Raw genomic sequence first — 17,172 nt, 5'->3', positions numbered from 1 at the left:
GGAGATGTTGCATAGAAGAAGAGGATGGTCTATGGGGGCTTTAGACAGTCCAGGGAAGGGCACAAGGCTCTGAGTTCGGCAAGGAACCCAGAGTGTCAAGGCTGTAGGACCTAGATTTGGTGGCAATGTAGTGACAAGATGAAACTGCGATGTCAACCTTTCAGCAGAAAGCTGAAGCAAGGCCGTCTCCTGTTTGCCTGCCCCTTGCCCTGCCCACCCCCAGTGGATGCGTTTTTGACCGCCTGGCTGTGACTGAGTTTCAAAATTCCCACCATTCCTTCTAAAGTAGATGGGAAAGTGAAGCAGAGACCTTGGACTGGATAAAAATAGAGAGCCCCAGACCAGGCACTGGGATTGTCATTGAGCAAGACGAATAAGGGCTGCAGACACCCTGGTCCAGTAGGACACCCATCCCAAAACACAGCCAAGGGGCAGGCTCTCAGGACAAAGGGAGACAGAGGGAACTGGGACAGCTGTGGGGCTGAGGCAGCTGGCTGGTATGGTTTCTGGGTGGTCTGCAAGGTTTGCCTGGTGGTGACAGGGATGAGCACAGAGCCTGTTGCCTCTAGCCAGCCCCTTACCCCTATCCTTGGTACTTAATTTTGGACTGGCTGCCCCCAAGCTTTTTTTTCTTTTAATCCTCACCCAAGAACTTTTTTTTTCATTCCTTTTAGGGAAAGAGAAAAGTAGAAAGAAAGAGAGAGAAACATCAATTGGTTGCCTTCTCGTATGCACCCTGACCAGGGATCAAACCTGCAACCTAAGTATGTGCCCTGACCAGGGATCTAACCCTCAAGGTTTCAGTCTACTGAGCTGCAGCAGCTAGGGCCCCAGACTCCTTTTGATCACTCTATACTGCTCCCCAGAGTGTGTGTCCTGGTGGGGGATGGGTACCCTTGCTGTGGAATGCTAGGCAGGGCCCTCAGGGTGGAGAGCTGGGCTGTCACACCACTCAGGCTCCCATCCCAAGCCTGCCACTTACAATTTTTAAATTTGGGAGCTGGCCCAGCAATGAGCCTCAGTTTCTTCACCTATAAAATAGGGAGATCACATCTGTGTCCCTGGGTTGTGATAGAGTCAATGACATGGAGAATGACCAGCACTTAACAAAATGCTAAGTAGTGAGTGTAAATAAATGTCAACTATTGTCATCAACGGCAGCATTATTATCTGTCCTAGAACATAAGATGCCCTGCCCTGGCCCAACACATTCTGCCCTTCACCTTTCTGACCTCACCTCCCACCCTATCCTTGGGCACAACCCTGCATTCCATATTTGCGGATGACTCCTGCCTTCATCATCCACAGAGACTGTCACCCCTCTGGGCCTTTCCCCAGCCTACAGGGTCTCCCTCCCTGAGCCTGTCCTTCAGTGTGACAGCCACCACAGCCCCAAGTCTGCGAACTCCCAGGAGGCATGGGCAGTGCCAACCTATTAGTCCTCAGACTCTCACAACACAAGTAAAGTGGAAAAGTTTGAAGCAGGAGGATATACAGGTTGTCCCTGGAAGGGGACTGAATGACCACAATGGGAATGCCACTGGCCTACTGGGACCACTGGAACTCAGACAAAAGCCCACCAGACCCCATTCAATCTCCTGTCTATGCGAAACCCCAAACTTCTTCCTCAGTTCCTTTAGCCCTTTAGAATTCCAAAGCCACTGGATGCCAAATTTTCTAATGAGAACCACAGAGTACTGGTCCACAGCAGAGAACAGCAGGGGCCTTCTCAGTGGCCAGGACCAAAGATTGCTCGGGGATAACTGAGTGGGAATCTCAAATAGTGGGGACCCCAAAGGCAGCCAAACCAATGGCCCCAGGGTCTCTCCTGGGAACCGATAAGGGAGGGGCCTCCAGCAGATGATCTGGAGTCTGCTCCTTCCTGCCTGAGCCACACACCTGGCCCATTCTGGGACTTCGAGTAGAGTTAAGTTTATCAGAGGTATATTCAGCCCTTGCAGAAAGATGGGAGGCAGAATGGTAGAGTGTAGTGACAAATGGCTCTGCTACTATGTGCCCTTGGCCAAGTTCCCTTACTGCTGTTCTGAGAGGATACAGGTAACGGGGCCCAAGGACAGGCCATGGCCCAATGTAAACTCAATAGCTGCGATCACTTGTTGTTGCTATTATGACATGGGCACGGGGGAGAGGAAAGACAGCTCAGGTGCAGACAGAGGCCTTCGGACCGAGATCCAGCCATGCCTACTTGGGAAGCAGCTCCAGCCGGAGGGGCTGTCACACCATGCAGCAGAGGGCCAGGCCACAAGCCTCGGCTGTCCTCACAGGGCACCACCTGCCATGTTCCCAAAGGGCCCCACAGACCTTGGCATCCATGTCCCTCATGGCCCTCTATGCCCCGGGGCCACCATGAACCTCTTAGGTCTTAAGGAAAATTTGATTTAGGTATTTCTGGAACGTCCCTATGGCCAACTCAATTGCAAGCAGTGGGAGCTCTGAACCAGCATTCTCTCCGCAAGCTAGCCCAGCATCCACAGCTCAAGCAAAGACAGGGAATCTACTGGCCTCTAGCAAAATCCCTGCTTACCAGGCCGTCCTGAAAACTTGTTTCACCCACTCCATTTCCCCCTCTTCTGACCCCTTTCACAGGTCCTTCCTCAAAGTGGGGACAGAAGGAGAAACCCACAAAGAGAAATGTATATAAACACATCCATTTGCTGCGGGGAGAAGATCCCTTACTAAAATGAGAGATGAAGAGCTGTGCTGGGCTTGACTCATTTCCACAAGACAAGGTAGAAACAACTCCTTAAAATGTGGATTGCCAGGCACTTTAAGTTATCATCTTTAGGTCTCACTCATACAGACTGATCTGTTCTTAAACCCAAGAATACCAGCGATGAAGACATGGGCAGTCTTCACAACCAAAAGGTGGGAGGAAAGCGGGAAAAAGGAGTGGGAATATCAAAAAGGCCTCTATCAAGCACTACTTCCATCTGCCTCCGTCTGTAAAATTCAACACAACAGCAATGTGCAAAGGAAAAAATGCCAACCTGAGAATTCACCAGGAGCAGTGACGAGGAAGTTGGTGGCCTCCGTTTCAGTGTAAGACAATGTGGAATCAGATAGATCTATGGAAGGAAAGAGGAGAACTTAGTTGGCTGTGGGGTGCACCTCCTTTTTCTGCTTTCTCATGCATCTGTGTGCATGTGTGTACACCCAAGAGCTTGCAAAGGGCAGCATGCCCCTCCCGACTTTCTGATGCCACTCTGTAACCCTGTCCCATGATCGTACGAGATCAGGCCAGCCAGCCCTGGAACTCTTCTGGAAAATGCTGACTGCTGCAGCCCTGGCACCTGAAAAAGTTGCAATTGCTTTGACCACAGAAATAACCCAAGTTCAGGGGACTGAGCAAGTAGCAACTTGGAGCCTCCTTGGTTAAGGTTAAATTAAGCCCCTAAACAATTCATAGCTGGCTGCTGTACTTAATTACAACCATTAAAATTCTTGAAGTTGTTCCTTCTTGCTTCCTTCCTTCCTTCCTTCCTTCCTCTCACTGGAGCTGAGGAAACTCTGTTTTAACAAGTCACCAGCCATCCTCACCCTGTCCCACTACACCCCTCTAATTAAGGGCTCAAACATTTGCTTGAAGATTAACTTTTTTTTCTCTCTCCCCTCCTCCACTCCCTAACATACAAACCTGCTCACAGAGCAATTTTCCATGCCTGGACTGTTTTTTTTTAAGGCAGTCTTTTTAAGTAGTTTTAAGTACTTCATATGGCGTGCATTATTTGTTTTCCCCTGTCTGCAGCGCAGTTAGATGGCAAGAGGAAAAATCTTTTGCACATTTTTTCTTGAACACGGAGTTGCTAGCTTGACAAGCTGATGCCTTTGGGGGCAGGCAGATTCGGAAAATTTTTCCTGTGCCTATGCCTCCTGCTACCAGCAATGGGGTGTTCTCCCTGCTAAGGGACAGGCCTGTCCAGGAGTCGGAAGGCATATTCTGTGAGGCCTGCAGCTCTTTCATCATCTTCTCAGCCAGCACAACCCAGGTCTGGCTCAGCTGGTCCCACCTGGCTCAGGAGAGGCACCCCAAGCTGGGGATTCCTAGGGCAAAACACATTAGCCCTCAGTCTCGGTCCTCACTAGCTAGGATTCCATTCGATCCTGCAGGATTTTTTTTTTTCCCTTTTACCACATGGCTTGGGGAGCGGGAAGATGAAACATTAACCAATTTGGCCTCTTTTTTTTTTTCTTTTCGTTTCCCACTTGCCAGATGCTGACTGGGTGTTCTGGGTTTTATTTTGTTTTTTGGTCTCATGTGATCACAGAGGCTTAGAAGTGAACTGACTTTTTGTTTATGGAAAAGCAACAATGCAAGGAAAAGAAAATAATACAAAAAAATAACTTGGACTATTTATCAGGGCACGAAAAAGTTATCTGCTGATAAAATGTGTAGGGAGGAAGATAAGGACAGATGGAAAATTTCTTTTTAAAAAAATCTCAATGCATTAGTGGGACCTTGTTAAAAGATTTTTTCTTTTAATACTTAATGTTCCCAAAGTGTTCAGCACCCCAAGTTTTGCTGTCATTTCTCGTTTGAAGTAGCAACATCACAGGCTGAACCTATTTCTGAGTGAGGCACTGTGGAGCCAACACAGATAGTTTTGTGAGGTTCCCAAGAGTGGGAACAACAGCAGTTTCCACCTCCCACAGCTATTGTAGTAAGACCCTATAAAGCACTCTCCAGACCCCCCTATCTGGTTCTTCTAGTGAGGCCCTCAAAGTCTGAAGTGTCTTTGGGCTATTGTAGAAAAAGGACACTCCCCACCTTGATCATGACTCAAGCCCCAAGGAGAGACCCCAGTCAGAAGTCGGAGCCCCAGACTGAAGTCCCACTTCCATTCTTAGTCAGCAAAATCAGGGGTCATCACCTTTATGGCCATGGTCCCAATATTAAGTATTTTCAGTCTTGCATGCCATATAATCTCTGTGGCAACTATCCAACTTTGTGCCACTGTGCTGTGGAACCAGCCACAGACAATGTAGAAACCGGTGATGTTGCTATGTTCCAGCAGAACTTTATAACGAACACTGAAATTTGAATTTCATATAAATTTCACATCATGAAATATTCTCCTTTTAATTTTTTAAAAACCATCTAAGAAAGTAAAACCTATTCTTAGCTTGCGAGTGATACAAAATCAGATGGTAAGCTGTCATTTGCAGGCCCCTGAGCTCTATGACCACCAGCAAGTGTCACTTCCTCTTTCTAGGCCTCAGTTGTCCCATTCATAAAATAACCAGGACATCTGTTGACTTCCAAATGGTGACTCTACAGGGCTCAGTGGTGTCCAGATTTTTGCTGCTTTATCACAGGCTGATGCACAATTCCTCAGGGCAATGATCCTTGATGTTCAAACTAAGGTGCTACTTTACTAAGAACATTTAAGGGTGTTCTTTTTTTTTTCTTCCTCTAGTGGAACTAAGGCTTATCTAAGTGACTAGTGCAATTATGTTGACTTCGGAAATGCTGAGACAAGCCTGTGAGGGAAGGATGGGGAACCAGCAAGCTGAATAGGGGGCTGCTCTGGGTTTCCACCTCAGCCCGCCTTCTTGTCACCTAGGGCGTGCTCCCTATCCATCAGTCTAATTCCCCATCTATGAAGTGACAGGGTCCAACCAGATGACCTCTCCAGTTCCCCAGAGAACTAAATAAAGCTCCTCCATCCATGGGATGACCATATGTCAGGAAAAACAATGAGGAAGTTGCTATCATTAAGCCACTGACTCACACACCATCATAGGACAGCCTCTGTCCTCCTAAACTAAGGAGGTCAAACTCCTGGAGGGACCTGGTGGGCACTTCTGACTCCACAAGGGGGCCTGAAAGTAAAACCAGATTGGATGCCCGAGAGTTGACAACACTTAGAAGGGACCTCCCAGATGATGCTGACACATGCTACTGGGAAGAGAACTTTACCAAAAACAAAACAAAACCCACTTTTTGTGGTCACTTGATGGAATGTGTTAGCATCACTGCCACGCCATCTGACTTTCAAAGCTTAAGTCCCACAGGAACTGCATGGTCACAAAGCCGCTCTCTCTCCCCTGGTACTACTCAAGCCAAACCAACACCCCACACCACTAGGCTTCTCCACTGGAGGAAACAAGACATCTCTACTTCTAAAACCATACACATTTACTCCAGAATACAAGCTGCTCATCTAGCCCCAAGGTTTACAGCAAACACATTCTACCTCTGAATGGGGGGCCCTGTCTGAAATGACATAACCGCCTCCACTAAGTGCCATGCCTGGGGCTTTATGTACCAATACACATGCTTCCTAAATGTTCCAACTATTGTTGTTCCTGCCCAGGTAAACTTCTTGGCTTAAAAAGCGAAAAAACCTACAGCTCCTCTCAACAGTGACTTCTTGCTGAACGTATTTGTCATAATAACGATTAATGCACACTAAAGGAGAACAAGCTAAGACTGGGGAGGGAGAAAAAGGAAGAGACAAATACCAACCCACTTCCAATGAGATCCTCAAGTCCGAACCCACTCACCTCCCACAGGCCCATGTTTAAAGGTCACAGAGAGGTTAATGATGAGCTGAGGAATTTCTAGATGTAAATAACCCTCTGGAGAGGCTGAGTCTGTTTTGGCCCAACTGAGGGTGTGTTTGTAAAACTTCACCCCATTTCAAAGGCAACCAAACCAGCTTTCTCTCTCCCCTCCAGCCCTTCAGCAGTGAGGCTGGGCGCTGGAATGAAGGGGAGCCCAGGATGGACACACCTCCCCAAGGGTCGGAAGGAGGACACACTTACCCAGTGGCTTGTACTCTTCACGAGGAGACAGCCGAGAGTAGGGTGGTGGTGGTGATTCTGCAAGACAGGAAACAACATGTCACTGCCGGGGCAGGAGAGTTCACATCTGGGGGTTCTTCTACATGCTTTTGATTATTGATTTCCTCCAATTATAAACCCAGCTCACAGGAAACCCTCCTGTTCTCCCATCACCTCTACTGCCCAAATCCACTGGAACATCATTGCTCAAGAGTAAGGCCACAGGCTTAGGGTTCAGATCTAGAATCAGTCCCTGCTCTGCCACCTTTGGCTGTGTGACCTCGGGCAAGTTACTTCAATTCTCTGTTTCCTCAGCTCTGAAATGGTGACAATAATCATATGAACCTCCCAGGTTTGCCAGGAGGGTGAAAGAAGATAATGTATATAAAATGCTTACTTAGTACAGCTCTTGGCACTGTGGAAAAATACCTCCACAAACACAACTATTATTGTTGTAACAAGAAAAACATAGGTGCAGGGAAAGTCAGAGCCAGGGTTGCTTGACAGAATAACAGATGCTCAGGTAAATCTGAATTTTGGATATACTCATACATGGCATAAGCTTTCGGTATAAGTATGTCCCTTGTAATATTTGGGACATACTTATACTAAAAAAGGTATGTGTTGTTTACCTGAAATTCAAACTTACTGGGCATTCTGTATTTCTATTTACTGAATTTGGCAACTCTAATCAGAACTAAGCGTGAGGGCTGAGGCTCAGACATAGAAGCACGTTTTCAAACAAGCTGCCTTAGAACTAGCATTCTTTGGGGAAAGGAGAAATGTAAAATTGTTAGGACCCAAAAAGCCAAAGCCAGCTACATAAATGGGAGACCGTAAACCAGTCACTGTGAGCCCTCGGCCTCAGTCCCCCTACGCTGTAAAGAGAAGGGGTGGGCCACAAGCTCTCTACTGCCTTCCAGCTCTGACCCTCCTTGATTCCTTATTGTCTATGGTATTTTTCTTTTGGTTGCCTTTCATTTGCCTAAAATACTCCTGCTTAAAAACATATACTTTGTCTTCAGAAGAATTCCTCAGTCTCTTGCTTTGGGGGAAGTAACAATTTGCTAAACTAAGTAACAATTTGCATGAATGAAATGACCCTTCATTTTCCCTAAATGAAACTAAACACCATCAAATCGCAACAAAATAAAACAAACTCCTAGTGGTAGTAAAGTGGTAATAACTATTATTAGGCAGGTATCAGTAATGACACAAGGGGTAATAAGTGTTTTTCGCAATTATAATAAGGTGCAATTAGCTGTAGGAGCATTTGTTTTGCTCCATACACCCTGTGCAGCTTCAGCTCTTCCCCACCCTGGCTTTTCTAGCCAGAAATTATTTCAACAAAGTGAAGGCTCTGTGGTCTAGAAACAGGGAATCTTTTGTGGACAGAATTTAGGGAGAAGGAAAAGTTAATCATGGAATAGCTACTGGGAGAGAAGCAAACATTTGCGGAAAGCCTACCTTGTGTGTCCCTCCATGCCAGGCATTTTCAATTTTATTTATTGTATTTTATTCTACTGGACCTCAGGTACAGAGTGAGTAGTTATGCCCACTGGGCACTTATTTTTTATTTCATTCTTTCTCAAAGACAAAATGGTCAATATTGTCCCCATTTTACAGATAAAGAAACTGACTTGCCCAGCATCCCCCAGTCAATAGTGGTAGAACTAGGATTTGAGCCCAGGACTGACTCTGCTCTACACCTGGAGACAGGTAATCAAAAGTTACCCCATTTCTACCCCTTCATCCTGGCTGAGTCACATCATCTGCTCAGAAAATATTCAGTTTAAGTACCTATGGACAAAGACGACAGTGATAAGGATAATGGCAAAGTTGGGGGCATCAGTAGACAAAGGTGTAGATAAAGAGGACCTAAGGGGCCAAAGGGGTAATCGATGGGAGACCTTAAACAGGACTCAAGGAGGGGAGCTATTTGCCTTCAGTAAGAGACATCTCATCTACTGGTCCTTAGTACTTGGAGGGGCCAGAGACGAGACTTGAATGAGGACCAGATTCTCAGGACAAGGATCCACAGGGAAGGAGAACTGAGGCTGGCATTCCCACTGTACAGAGAAGACTGAGGCCTGGGCAGTACAAGTGACTCTTTCAGGGCCAGATAGGGAGCTGGTTGTACAGCCAGAACCAGAAGCTAGGTCTACTGACCCCAGCTTCATACCCTTTCCACTATGCCACTAACTTATCAGAAGGACCAAATTACTGTATTAGGGTTCCTGTGGCAAAAATCTGATTGGCCGCACAAGGAGGGAGGTCCTGCACATCTGCACCCCCACCCCCAGTTCTGTCTCCAAAAGTAAAACTTAACAGCAATGCACAGTAGTTGGAGTCAAGCCACTGTCATCAATGCCAGCATCTCTTCCAGGGACCACCTGGGCCTTGAATTGTGACACCCACCACCCATGGCCACACCTGAGCTAGCAGGGTTCTAATGACATGAACAAGACAGAAAGCAAATGTACAAACTTGAACTGTCAAGACATACCAGCTATAAGGGAACTACAAAGCTCTCAGGAGAGACCCCCATTTGCTCCAGCAAAACAGTGTGCACAGAACTGTTTAACAATGGTGGACACTGGAAGCTAATCACTAACTTCCATACTAGGCAAGTAAAACAGTAAAAAAGGCCTATAGAATTCACCCCCAATGGGAGGATTTAGACTGTCAGAGGTTCACCCAACTCAACTTCTTTTAACTGGCGCAGCAACTGAGGTCCAGCAAGGTATAGGACGATCCCCAGGCCACAAAGGAAGAAAGGAAGGAGAAGTTACTTTATTTCAACTAAACAAAGGGGAAGGCCAGTTGGGGACCAATACCAAGTTACTGTACCTTTTCTTAAAAAACTGAGTTATCATTCACATACTTTCAAGATTCACTCTTATGAGGTATACAAGTTAGTGGTTTTCAGTATATTCAGAGGTGTGAGACCAACATCTAATCAGAGAACATTTTCATCACCCCAAAATCCTGTCCCAATTAGCAATCAGTCCCTATTCCCCCAAACCGCAGGCAATTACAAATCTACTTCCTCTCTTTATGGATTTGCCTAGTCCCAGCATTTCACACAAATGGATTCATATAATATATGGCCTTTGTGTCTGGCTTCTTTAATTTAGCACAATGTTTTCAAGGTTCATCTATGTTGTAACCTGAATTAGAATGTCATTCTTGTTTATCGCTGAATGATATTCCATTGTATGGCTATATCACATTTTGTTTATCCATTTATCAGCTAATGGACATTTGGCTTGTTTCCCCTTTGGAGCTATTAGGAATAATGCTGCAATGAACAATACTGGGTAACCTTTAACTGGCACCTCCACTCCACTCCCACACATCCAAGGAGTGGATCTAGGAGAATAGAGCTCCAGGACATTAAAACAGGTGAGCAAGGTGGGCACTCAGGTGGTACACACAATGTGACAGACAAAAAGTCAGATAAAAAGGTGTGAGCTGCTTCCAGGTCCTCCGTTCACTTCTTTCTTAGAAGCTCTTAGTGCTTGCAAAAGTCATGTTGATTTAAAAATAGTAACTTCTAGAGTCCTGCAGGCCCCTGTGAAAGAAATGAACATCGGGAGGGAAGGAGAGAATGGGAAAGGAGAAAAGGAGAGAGGAAGAGAGGGAGAGAGAGATCAGAAGAAACTCCAGTCCCCTCAGACATCCAGTCTCAGACATCTCCTCCAACTTCCTCCAACAGTGAGAGAGCAGTCAGCCAGGGGCCCAGTGTACCAGAAGGCTAATGCTCAGCTCAGCCCAGACTGCCTCGGGTTAGCCCCCAGAGGGTACCTGGCCTTTTGCTCACCCATCTAATTCTAAAGCCAGAAGAGTTCACAGCCTGTCTCAGCGACTGGTAAAGTATCAGTTTGGGACATTACCTTCTACCCCTATCCTTGCAGCCCAGCATCTTGCTTAGGAAAGACTCCATTGGCCTCCCTGAGCCAACTAGTTTCCACCCTACTAAGGAGTCGCTGTGGGTGGGGAGGTGGCCTCCCGGTGCCTGTCCTCTCCAACCCCAGAAGCTTTAGGCTGAACCCCAACCCCAGGGTGGGAAACACAAAAAAGGAGCTCCTGGCACTTTAAGGCCGGCTGAGCCTAATTGCCCAGATTCCCCCGGCAGTCAGATAAACAGCGCAGCCGGCTGGCGCCAGCAAGAGGCAAACTGCACATTATCACCCCTTCCTCACCTCCAAGGAGGAGCTCAGAGGAGCTTGGAGGAGCAGGGCAGGCAGGCCAGAGGGGCGGGGCGGGGGCTTGGAAGCCCAACTTGAAATTGATCTCATTTCAAAGGGATAATGCCAGGCCAAATAAAAGGAAAACTTTCTAGCCCATTCTAATTCCTATAGTCCTGGCCTGGGAACCCTGTGTTTTCCAAGGCGGCCTCCTACAGTCGTTTAGAAGTTCTCTCTCTCACTCTGTCTCTTTCCCTGGCGCAATTTGGATAATAGTAATTTACTGAATATAATTACAGAAAAAAAAAAAGTGGTAAAGCAAAGAGCAGATTTATTCTAAAGTTAATGGATACTTTCAGGAGAAAGGAGCTCTATAAACACAGGTTAGAACTGTGATTAAAGTATTTCTCCACATTTCCGTCCACATAGGCACCAAGCTCAGTGAACTGGCTTTTCCCCGGGACTGAAAGAGACACACAAAAGGGAGGGAGTGCTAGGGGCCTGACTCCCATGGTGGAGGTGGCAGGGGGTGTTGGGGACAGAGCTGGGCAGAGGGAGAAACCCACTTTCTGAGGCAAGTGTGGGGGAGAGGGCAGGGCTAGGGAGGTAAGCCTGTTCACCTGAAATCTGACCATCAGACCTCAGGGATTCTGTCCACCCTTACCACTTCACAAACAGGAAAAGAGGCCCAAAGAGGGAACTGGCCCCAGTGCCCTAAAACATGTTATGGATACAGCAGGGTTGAAAGGGGTCTCCTGTCACTGGGGATCCCTGCGGGGCTCAAGGGCACTGAGCTGACTGGTGCCAGGTGGGTGTCTCTCAGTTGGCCTGCTGGGTGTTCCAGTGTACTCTCTAGCACTCTGCCTATCTGCCCCAGTGCCCCAGCCCTCTCCCCAGCGCCCTGGAAGGAGCAGTCTCCTTATCAGGACGCGCACGACTGAGCTCCAGCTATGCACCCGCCCAGCTCTGGGAGCCAGACTGGCGGCCAGCCGGTGGGGGTGGGGTGGGCAGAAAAGGGCTCCCCAGTTCTCAGTCCTAGTCTCCTCAGCCCGTGCCATTAGGCAGGGGAATGAAGCAAAAGGTTCTACCTGACTCAGTGGAAACTTCCCAGACCATGAGTCTTCCCAACAGCCCCTAGGATGGCTAGAAAGAGAGGCCCCTTGGGCTGGGGAAGAGGAAGGAGAATAGACACAGCCCCTGCAATAGTGCCTCCTTCTGGGAGCAGGAAGGGAGTCAAATGCCAATGCTTAGTCTAGAATTAGATGTGGAGAATGTTCCTGGAGCCACCCCCACTGACCAGCAGGGAGACTCAGAGGGCAGGTTACTCATCCAAGGTCAAGTTGTACTATTGGCCAAGCAGAGCCTAGGACCAAGTCTGTGGTTAAGCACCATCCCACTGCAGTTTGTCCTCAACTTGTACCTGCCCAATTCCACCAAACTCAAACCAGCATCCAACATGACTTATTATCCAAGGAATAGGAACGACCCACCCATGCCTGGCAAGGGTGGGTCCTGTCTGTAGTCTCCAACTTTTTCACTCCTCTGCCTTCCCACCCACATACCTGAGCTTGCCTGGCACCTTGACTCTCAGCTGGGTCTCTCTTCCTCAACACCCATATCCCTTACCCACCCTCCAAGGCCGGCTCCAAGTTAAAGCTATGGAGCTCCTGGAGGTGACTCTGTTACACAGATACCCCCACAAAATTCTGATAGTTCGCACCCCCTGACCTGGCCCTTCTTCCCCCATCTCTACCCTACCACCCCTGGAAGATTATATTTCTTGAGGACAGGGATCCTACTCATATTTCCACTCTCCCTACTAGTGCATCCAGCATGGTGCCTGGCACAGAATAAGTGCTCAACAAATATATGCTGGCAGGCAAACACAGAGAAAAAATACCTGACAGGGCTTTCTAAAATAGCACAGTGGGCCCCACCAATGATCTCCCACTAAACAATGACCAGTGATAGGAGACCAGGTAGCAGAAGGAAGGAAGCCACTTCCAGGGCATGCTGTCAGGCAGAGGAATGAGGGACACGGAAAGCTATGGGCCACAGAATCAAGGACTGCCAAAAGTTCCTCAATCAGCCTTGGAGGGACCAGCCATATAGTAAAGCAGGGCAGCCAGACCAGAGCTGCCTTTCCTCATCAACCTCTATCAGTGAACCACCATGGAGGCACCTACTTTCCTTTCCCCTGTAGCCTCTACCTCACCAAGCACATTCATAGGCCTACCGCCCACCTCCCTTTCACATTGGAAATCAGGAAACCTGTGATCTGACCCTCTATGGACCTTCAGGCTGGGTGCTGACTGTCTCCAGAGGGACCAGACTGGAGAAACTCAGAGCTCTCCAACACCCAACAGCCTATAACTCTGATGGCACACCCCTACAAAAACCCCAATCCCACCTAAGATGCATACACTCCAAAGGTACTACAGGCTAAAATGTGTGTTCCTGCGAGCTTTTGGCCTGCCAAAAACATCCATCTGTCTTCACTTCTGCTCCAGCACGCAGGGCATCCTCAGGTAAACTGGGCTGGGGATGGGGTGTGTGCATGAAGTCCCAGAAAGAGAACAAAGACAGGGAGTAGTTCTCAGATAGAATAAAATGCCTGGCTTCCTCACCGACTCATAGATGCCCCCAGAACCCTCAACTGGACACAAAAGGTGGACACAGAATTGAGAATGATGATGGAAAGCCCTGGCATTTGACCCCCAAGGGATGTTGGGAGCAATCAGGTCAAGAGAGTGGTATCCACTTTGAGAGGGTTAGCCCTGCAAAAGCTTCGCTCCAAAGTATATTAAGGAACAAGCGGGACAACTTATAAAACATTTTGACTCTAGTCACAAATTGTCTATACCCGATTTCACAACTTATATCTGCACTTGGATATAGGAAAATGCAGCATAGGTATAGGCACATGCACACAAATGCTACAGGCCTACGAATAGACTGCGGATAAATTGAGGGGTAGGGGGCCGCAATGTTTGGCTTCTCCTAGGCCTAACTCCCCCTCTCTATGAAGTTGGAGCCTACATTCCATCCCTGAAACTGCGCAGAGAAAACTTCACGCTGTACCCTTTTAAGTTTGCCGGTGCCTTGATGAAGTTGCCATTTGATGGATCCCCACTCCCCGGCAAGACCTGGGTGAGGCCCCTCCACTGGAGCTCCCACGCTTCAGAGGCACCCACGGGAGCACCGCAGCTCTGCCCGCCCGAGGTGTCCGGGATAAAAGGCCACGGAAGGGGACCGGAGGGGGACACCGAGCCCGTCCCACCAAGCCGGGCGCGGTGCGCTCACCTGGCCCGCAGAGCCGGCTGAAGTGGTAGGGGTTGCAGCACACAGTGGGGCCGTCGGCGGCGGCAGCGAAGCTGTGGCAGCCACACAGGGGCTTCAGCTCCACGGCGTGCTGCAGATCAGGCCAGCGGAAGAGGCGGCCAAGGAGCAGCTGAGGCGGCGCGGGCTGGCCGCCCAGGCGGAGATCGGTGCGCGGCACCAACACGCAGCTGCCCGGCACACCGCCGCGGGACTCCACCGCCTCCAGCAGCGTGTCCAGCGAGCGCTCCTTGAGCCGCTTCAGGAGCGAGTACGTGACAGTCTTGAGTTCCTGCTCCAGCAACAGCAGCCGTGAACGCGTTTCGCGACTCCGCCCTCCGCCCGCCGGCTCCAGGGCCGCCGCGGCCAGGGGGTCGCCGGCGTCCCTGGGCGCGCCCGCAACGTCCCGCTCCGAGAAGAGACAGCAAGTCACCGTCTCGCAGTCACTTTCGGGCAGCCGGCCCGGGCCTCCCGGCTCCACCACGTCCGGCTGGGAACCTCCAGCACCGGCCCCCAGCTCCGACATGGGCCTCGGGGGGCCCCCTGCGCGTCGGCGCCTCACCGCGCCCTGGGCGCCTCGCTGTCCCGCCGTGTCGCGGGGCCGCCGCGGGGCTACCGGGCGGACTTCCGAGCGGCCACAGCCTCCGCTTTCTTGTACCCACGGGGCTGGCTCAGCTGGGTTGCCCAAGCTCCCATCCTCGTCGCCACCGCCGCCGCTGCCACCGCCTTCCTCCCGGTCGGGGACCACACGACTTCGCCAAAGTCGCCGCACCAGCCCCGAGCGTTTGGACCTGAACATACGATATCCTTTGGCGCCGGGGGTGGGGGGGGAGGCAGTCTCCAGTTACCGGGGGTCCGTTCCCTCAGTGAGGCGCCGGCTGCGCGGGCCGCAGCCCCACATGAAGCTCCGCCGCCGGGCGCCGTGCAGACTGTGCACAGCCTGTCGTCGAAGGGGCGCCGCAGGGCTGCAACATGAGGGAGCTCGCTGGGGTGGGCCGGCGGGGAACACGCGCACACCGAGCCGCAGTCTGTGCCCGGCCTGCGGCTACATGGACCCCGGCGGCCGGGCTGCTCAGCAACTCCAGCCCCAGCGCTTGAGAGGGACCGCGGGCAGCACGCCACCAGAAAGTCCCCTCATGGGCTAGCGAGCCTTCAAAAGTTGCGCGGCTGGTCCATGAGCACAAAGCGCTCGCGTCAAACCCCCCCCCCACCCCAATGTGTCTGGAAAGCCCTGCCTGTAAAACCCAAGCTCTTAACTACATGGGCTTTTCCTGCAGGATCCGAAAGGCAGCCTTGTTGATACCCTCAGCTTCCTTCTTACTCTCCGCAAAAAGAAAGGGGGGGAAAAAAAGGAAGAAAAAGAAACCCCAAACCAAACTAAAATCCCTGTAATTGCATGCACGAAAAGTCAACTCCGTCTCAGGTTCTAGGCGCTAGATGCACTTGGAGCGAGTTTCTCCCGAACGCGGGTGTCAACACATGAGTGGAAACTGTAAAAATCCCAAAGAGCTGCTTGGGAATCCTTAATTAAAAATGCAATCCACCGAGGCAGAGGTCGCAGCCCTCCCCACACTGCGCTCGGACGCCCTGGGCGCCGTGCTGCAGAGGTCGCTTCCCCACCCCCCTCCACAAAAAGTGCCTCCCGGTGGCCCTGCGGTCCCAGCGAAGTCTGGAGAAGCAGCGCCCGGCGGCTCTTTCTCTCGGCTCGGCTCCCTCGCTTGCTTCGCCGCTCGGCTCTCTCTCTCTTTTTTGTTCTCCTCAAACGCACACTGAGGGCCCCCGGAGGAGCGCCGCGGAGTCATTGGCTGCCTCCCATCATATGCCAGTCTAGACACTTTGGCGGCTCCGCGGCGCTGATTGTTGCGCAAACAAGGTTTCAAGTTTCTTAACTCTTAAAGGAGAACACGTCCCATTGCAGGGCCCTCAGCTCCGAGGGGCCGGCTCCCGGGGCGGGCCGAGCCCCGGCACCCCCGCCCCAGGCTTGACTGCGCCCACACCCCGCTCTCCGGCTCGCGTTGCGCCGCGAGAACGGTTGCGAGACAGCACGCGCGCGCGCACACACACACAACACACGGCTACAAAAGCCTCGGGCGGGTGGAGCGAAGGCTCCACGAACCCACTGAGACTTGGACGCACACGGGGGCTTTGCCTATCTGGCTTGAGCACAAACTTACAAATACACATTGCACTTTAAACTTGATGGAAACACCCATCCCAGGGAAGTCTAATAAAAATGGATGTGCGTGTGAGCCTTCCTGGCTTGCGTCTCTTGGGAACAGGGGGCGGCTGGTTTGTTGGGGTAGAGGGATCTCTGTGATGGCTCGAGGTCTGCGCAAAGTCGGAGGTCGCTCTACTGGGCCAAATGGGGTACCATGGGACACTACGCACACAGGGGTTCCACTCTTGCTGGAGGTAGGGAGTTGCTGAGGATGGGGTAGAAGCCGAACTGTCTCTTCTTGAACTCTTCTAGGTCGCCGCAGCTCTGCCTCGGAGCCAGGCGGCAGCCAGCGGTCCTGGCCCCCTCAAGGCTGATGCTTCCTCCTCCCCCTTCTCCAATTCACTCTCTGCATCTCGGAGAGGGATTTGGTTAGAGCTCGTGCTTTCTCCAGCGACGTTTCACCACTGAAATGGGCATGGTCTTGGGGATGGGATACCGCAGGGTCAAGGGGTGAACTAGGCGGCGCGACGGCAGAAACGGGACACCCGGCACGGGAAGGGTTAAGGCCGCTCCAGGCCCTGGAGCCGGCGCGGCGGGGTACCTCCTCGGGCGCACTCTCTCGTCCGTGGGTGGCAAAAGTTCAAGCTTGTAAAGTACGGATTGGTCCCGGGCAAAGGGAAAAAAGGCCTGGTCCCCCTCCCC

At 50.8% G+C, this 17,172-nt stretch overlaps 1 protein-coding gene across 2 annotated transcripts in view; it reads right to left on the bottom strand.

The window, feature by feature from the left end:
• The window catches only part of SMAD6 (SMAD family member 6), a 72,419-nt gene extending 56,903 nt beyond the window's left edge, over positions 1–15,516 (bottom strand). Inside the window, exons 1-3 of one of the 2 annotated variants that reach the window (XM_090270809.1) lie at positions 14,298–15,516; positions 6,787–6,843; positions 3,009–3,086 (exon numbers count right to left, since the gene is read on the bottom strand). In XM_090270809.1, the coding sequence (XP_090126935.1) occupies positions 3,009–3,086; positions 6,787–6,843; positions 14,298–15,111 (949 nt within the window). In that variant the 5' untranslated portion in view covers positions 15,112–15,516. The remainder of the gene's footprint in view (positions 1–3,008; positions 3,087–6,786; positions 6,844–14,297) is intronic. The other variant, XM_090270810.1, reaches the window with a different exon arrangement.
• Between the last annotated feature and the right edge of the window lie 1,656 nt (positions 15,517–17,172).

Source organism: Furipterus horrens, unplaced genomic scaffold (genome assembly GCF_987537825.1).
Source record: "Furipterus horrens unplaced genomic scaffold, mFurHor1.1.pri manual_scaffold_3, whole genome shotgun sequence".
NCBI lineage: Eukaryota > Metazoa > Chordata > Mammalia > Chiroptera > Furipteridae > Furipterus > Furipterus horrens.
The sequence above is the reverse complement of the archived record's forward strand: the minus strand, read 5'-3'. Positions and strand labels throughout refer to the sequence as shown.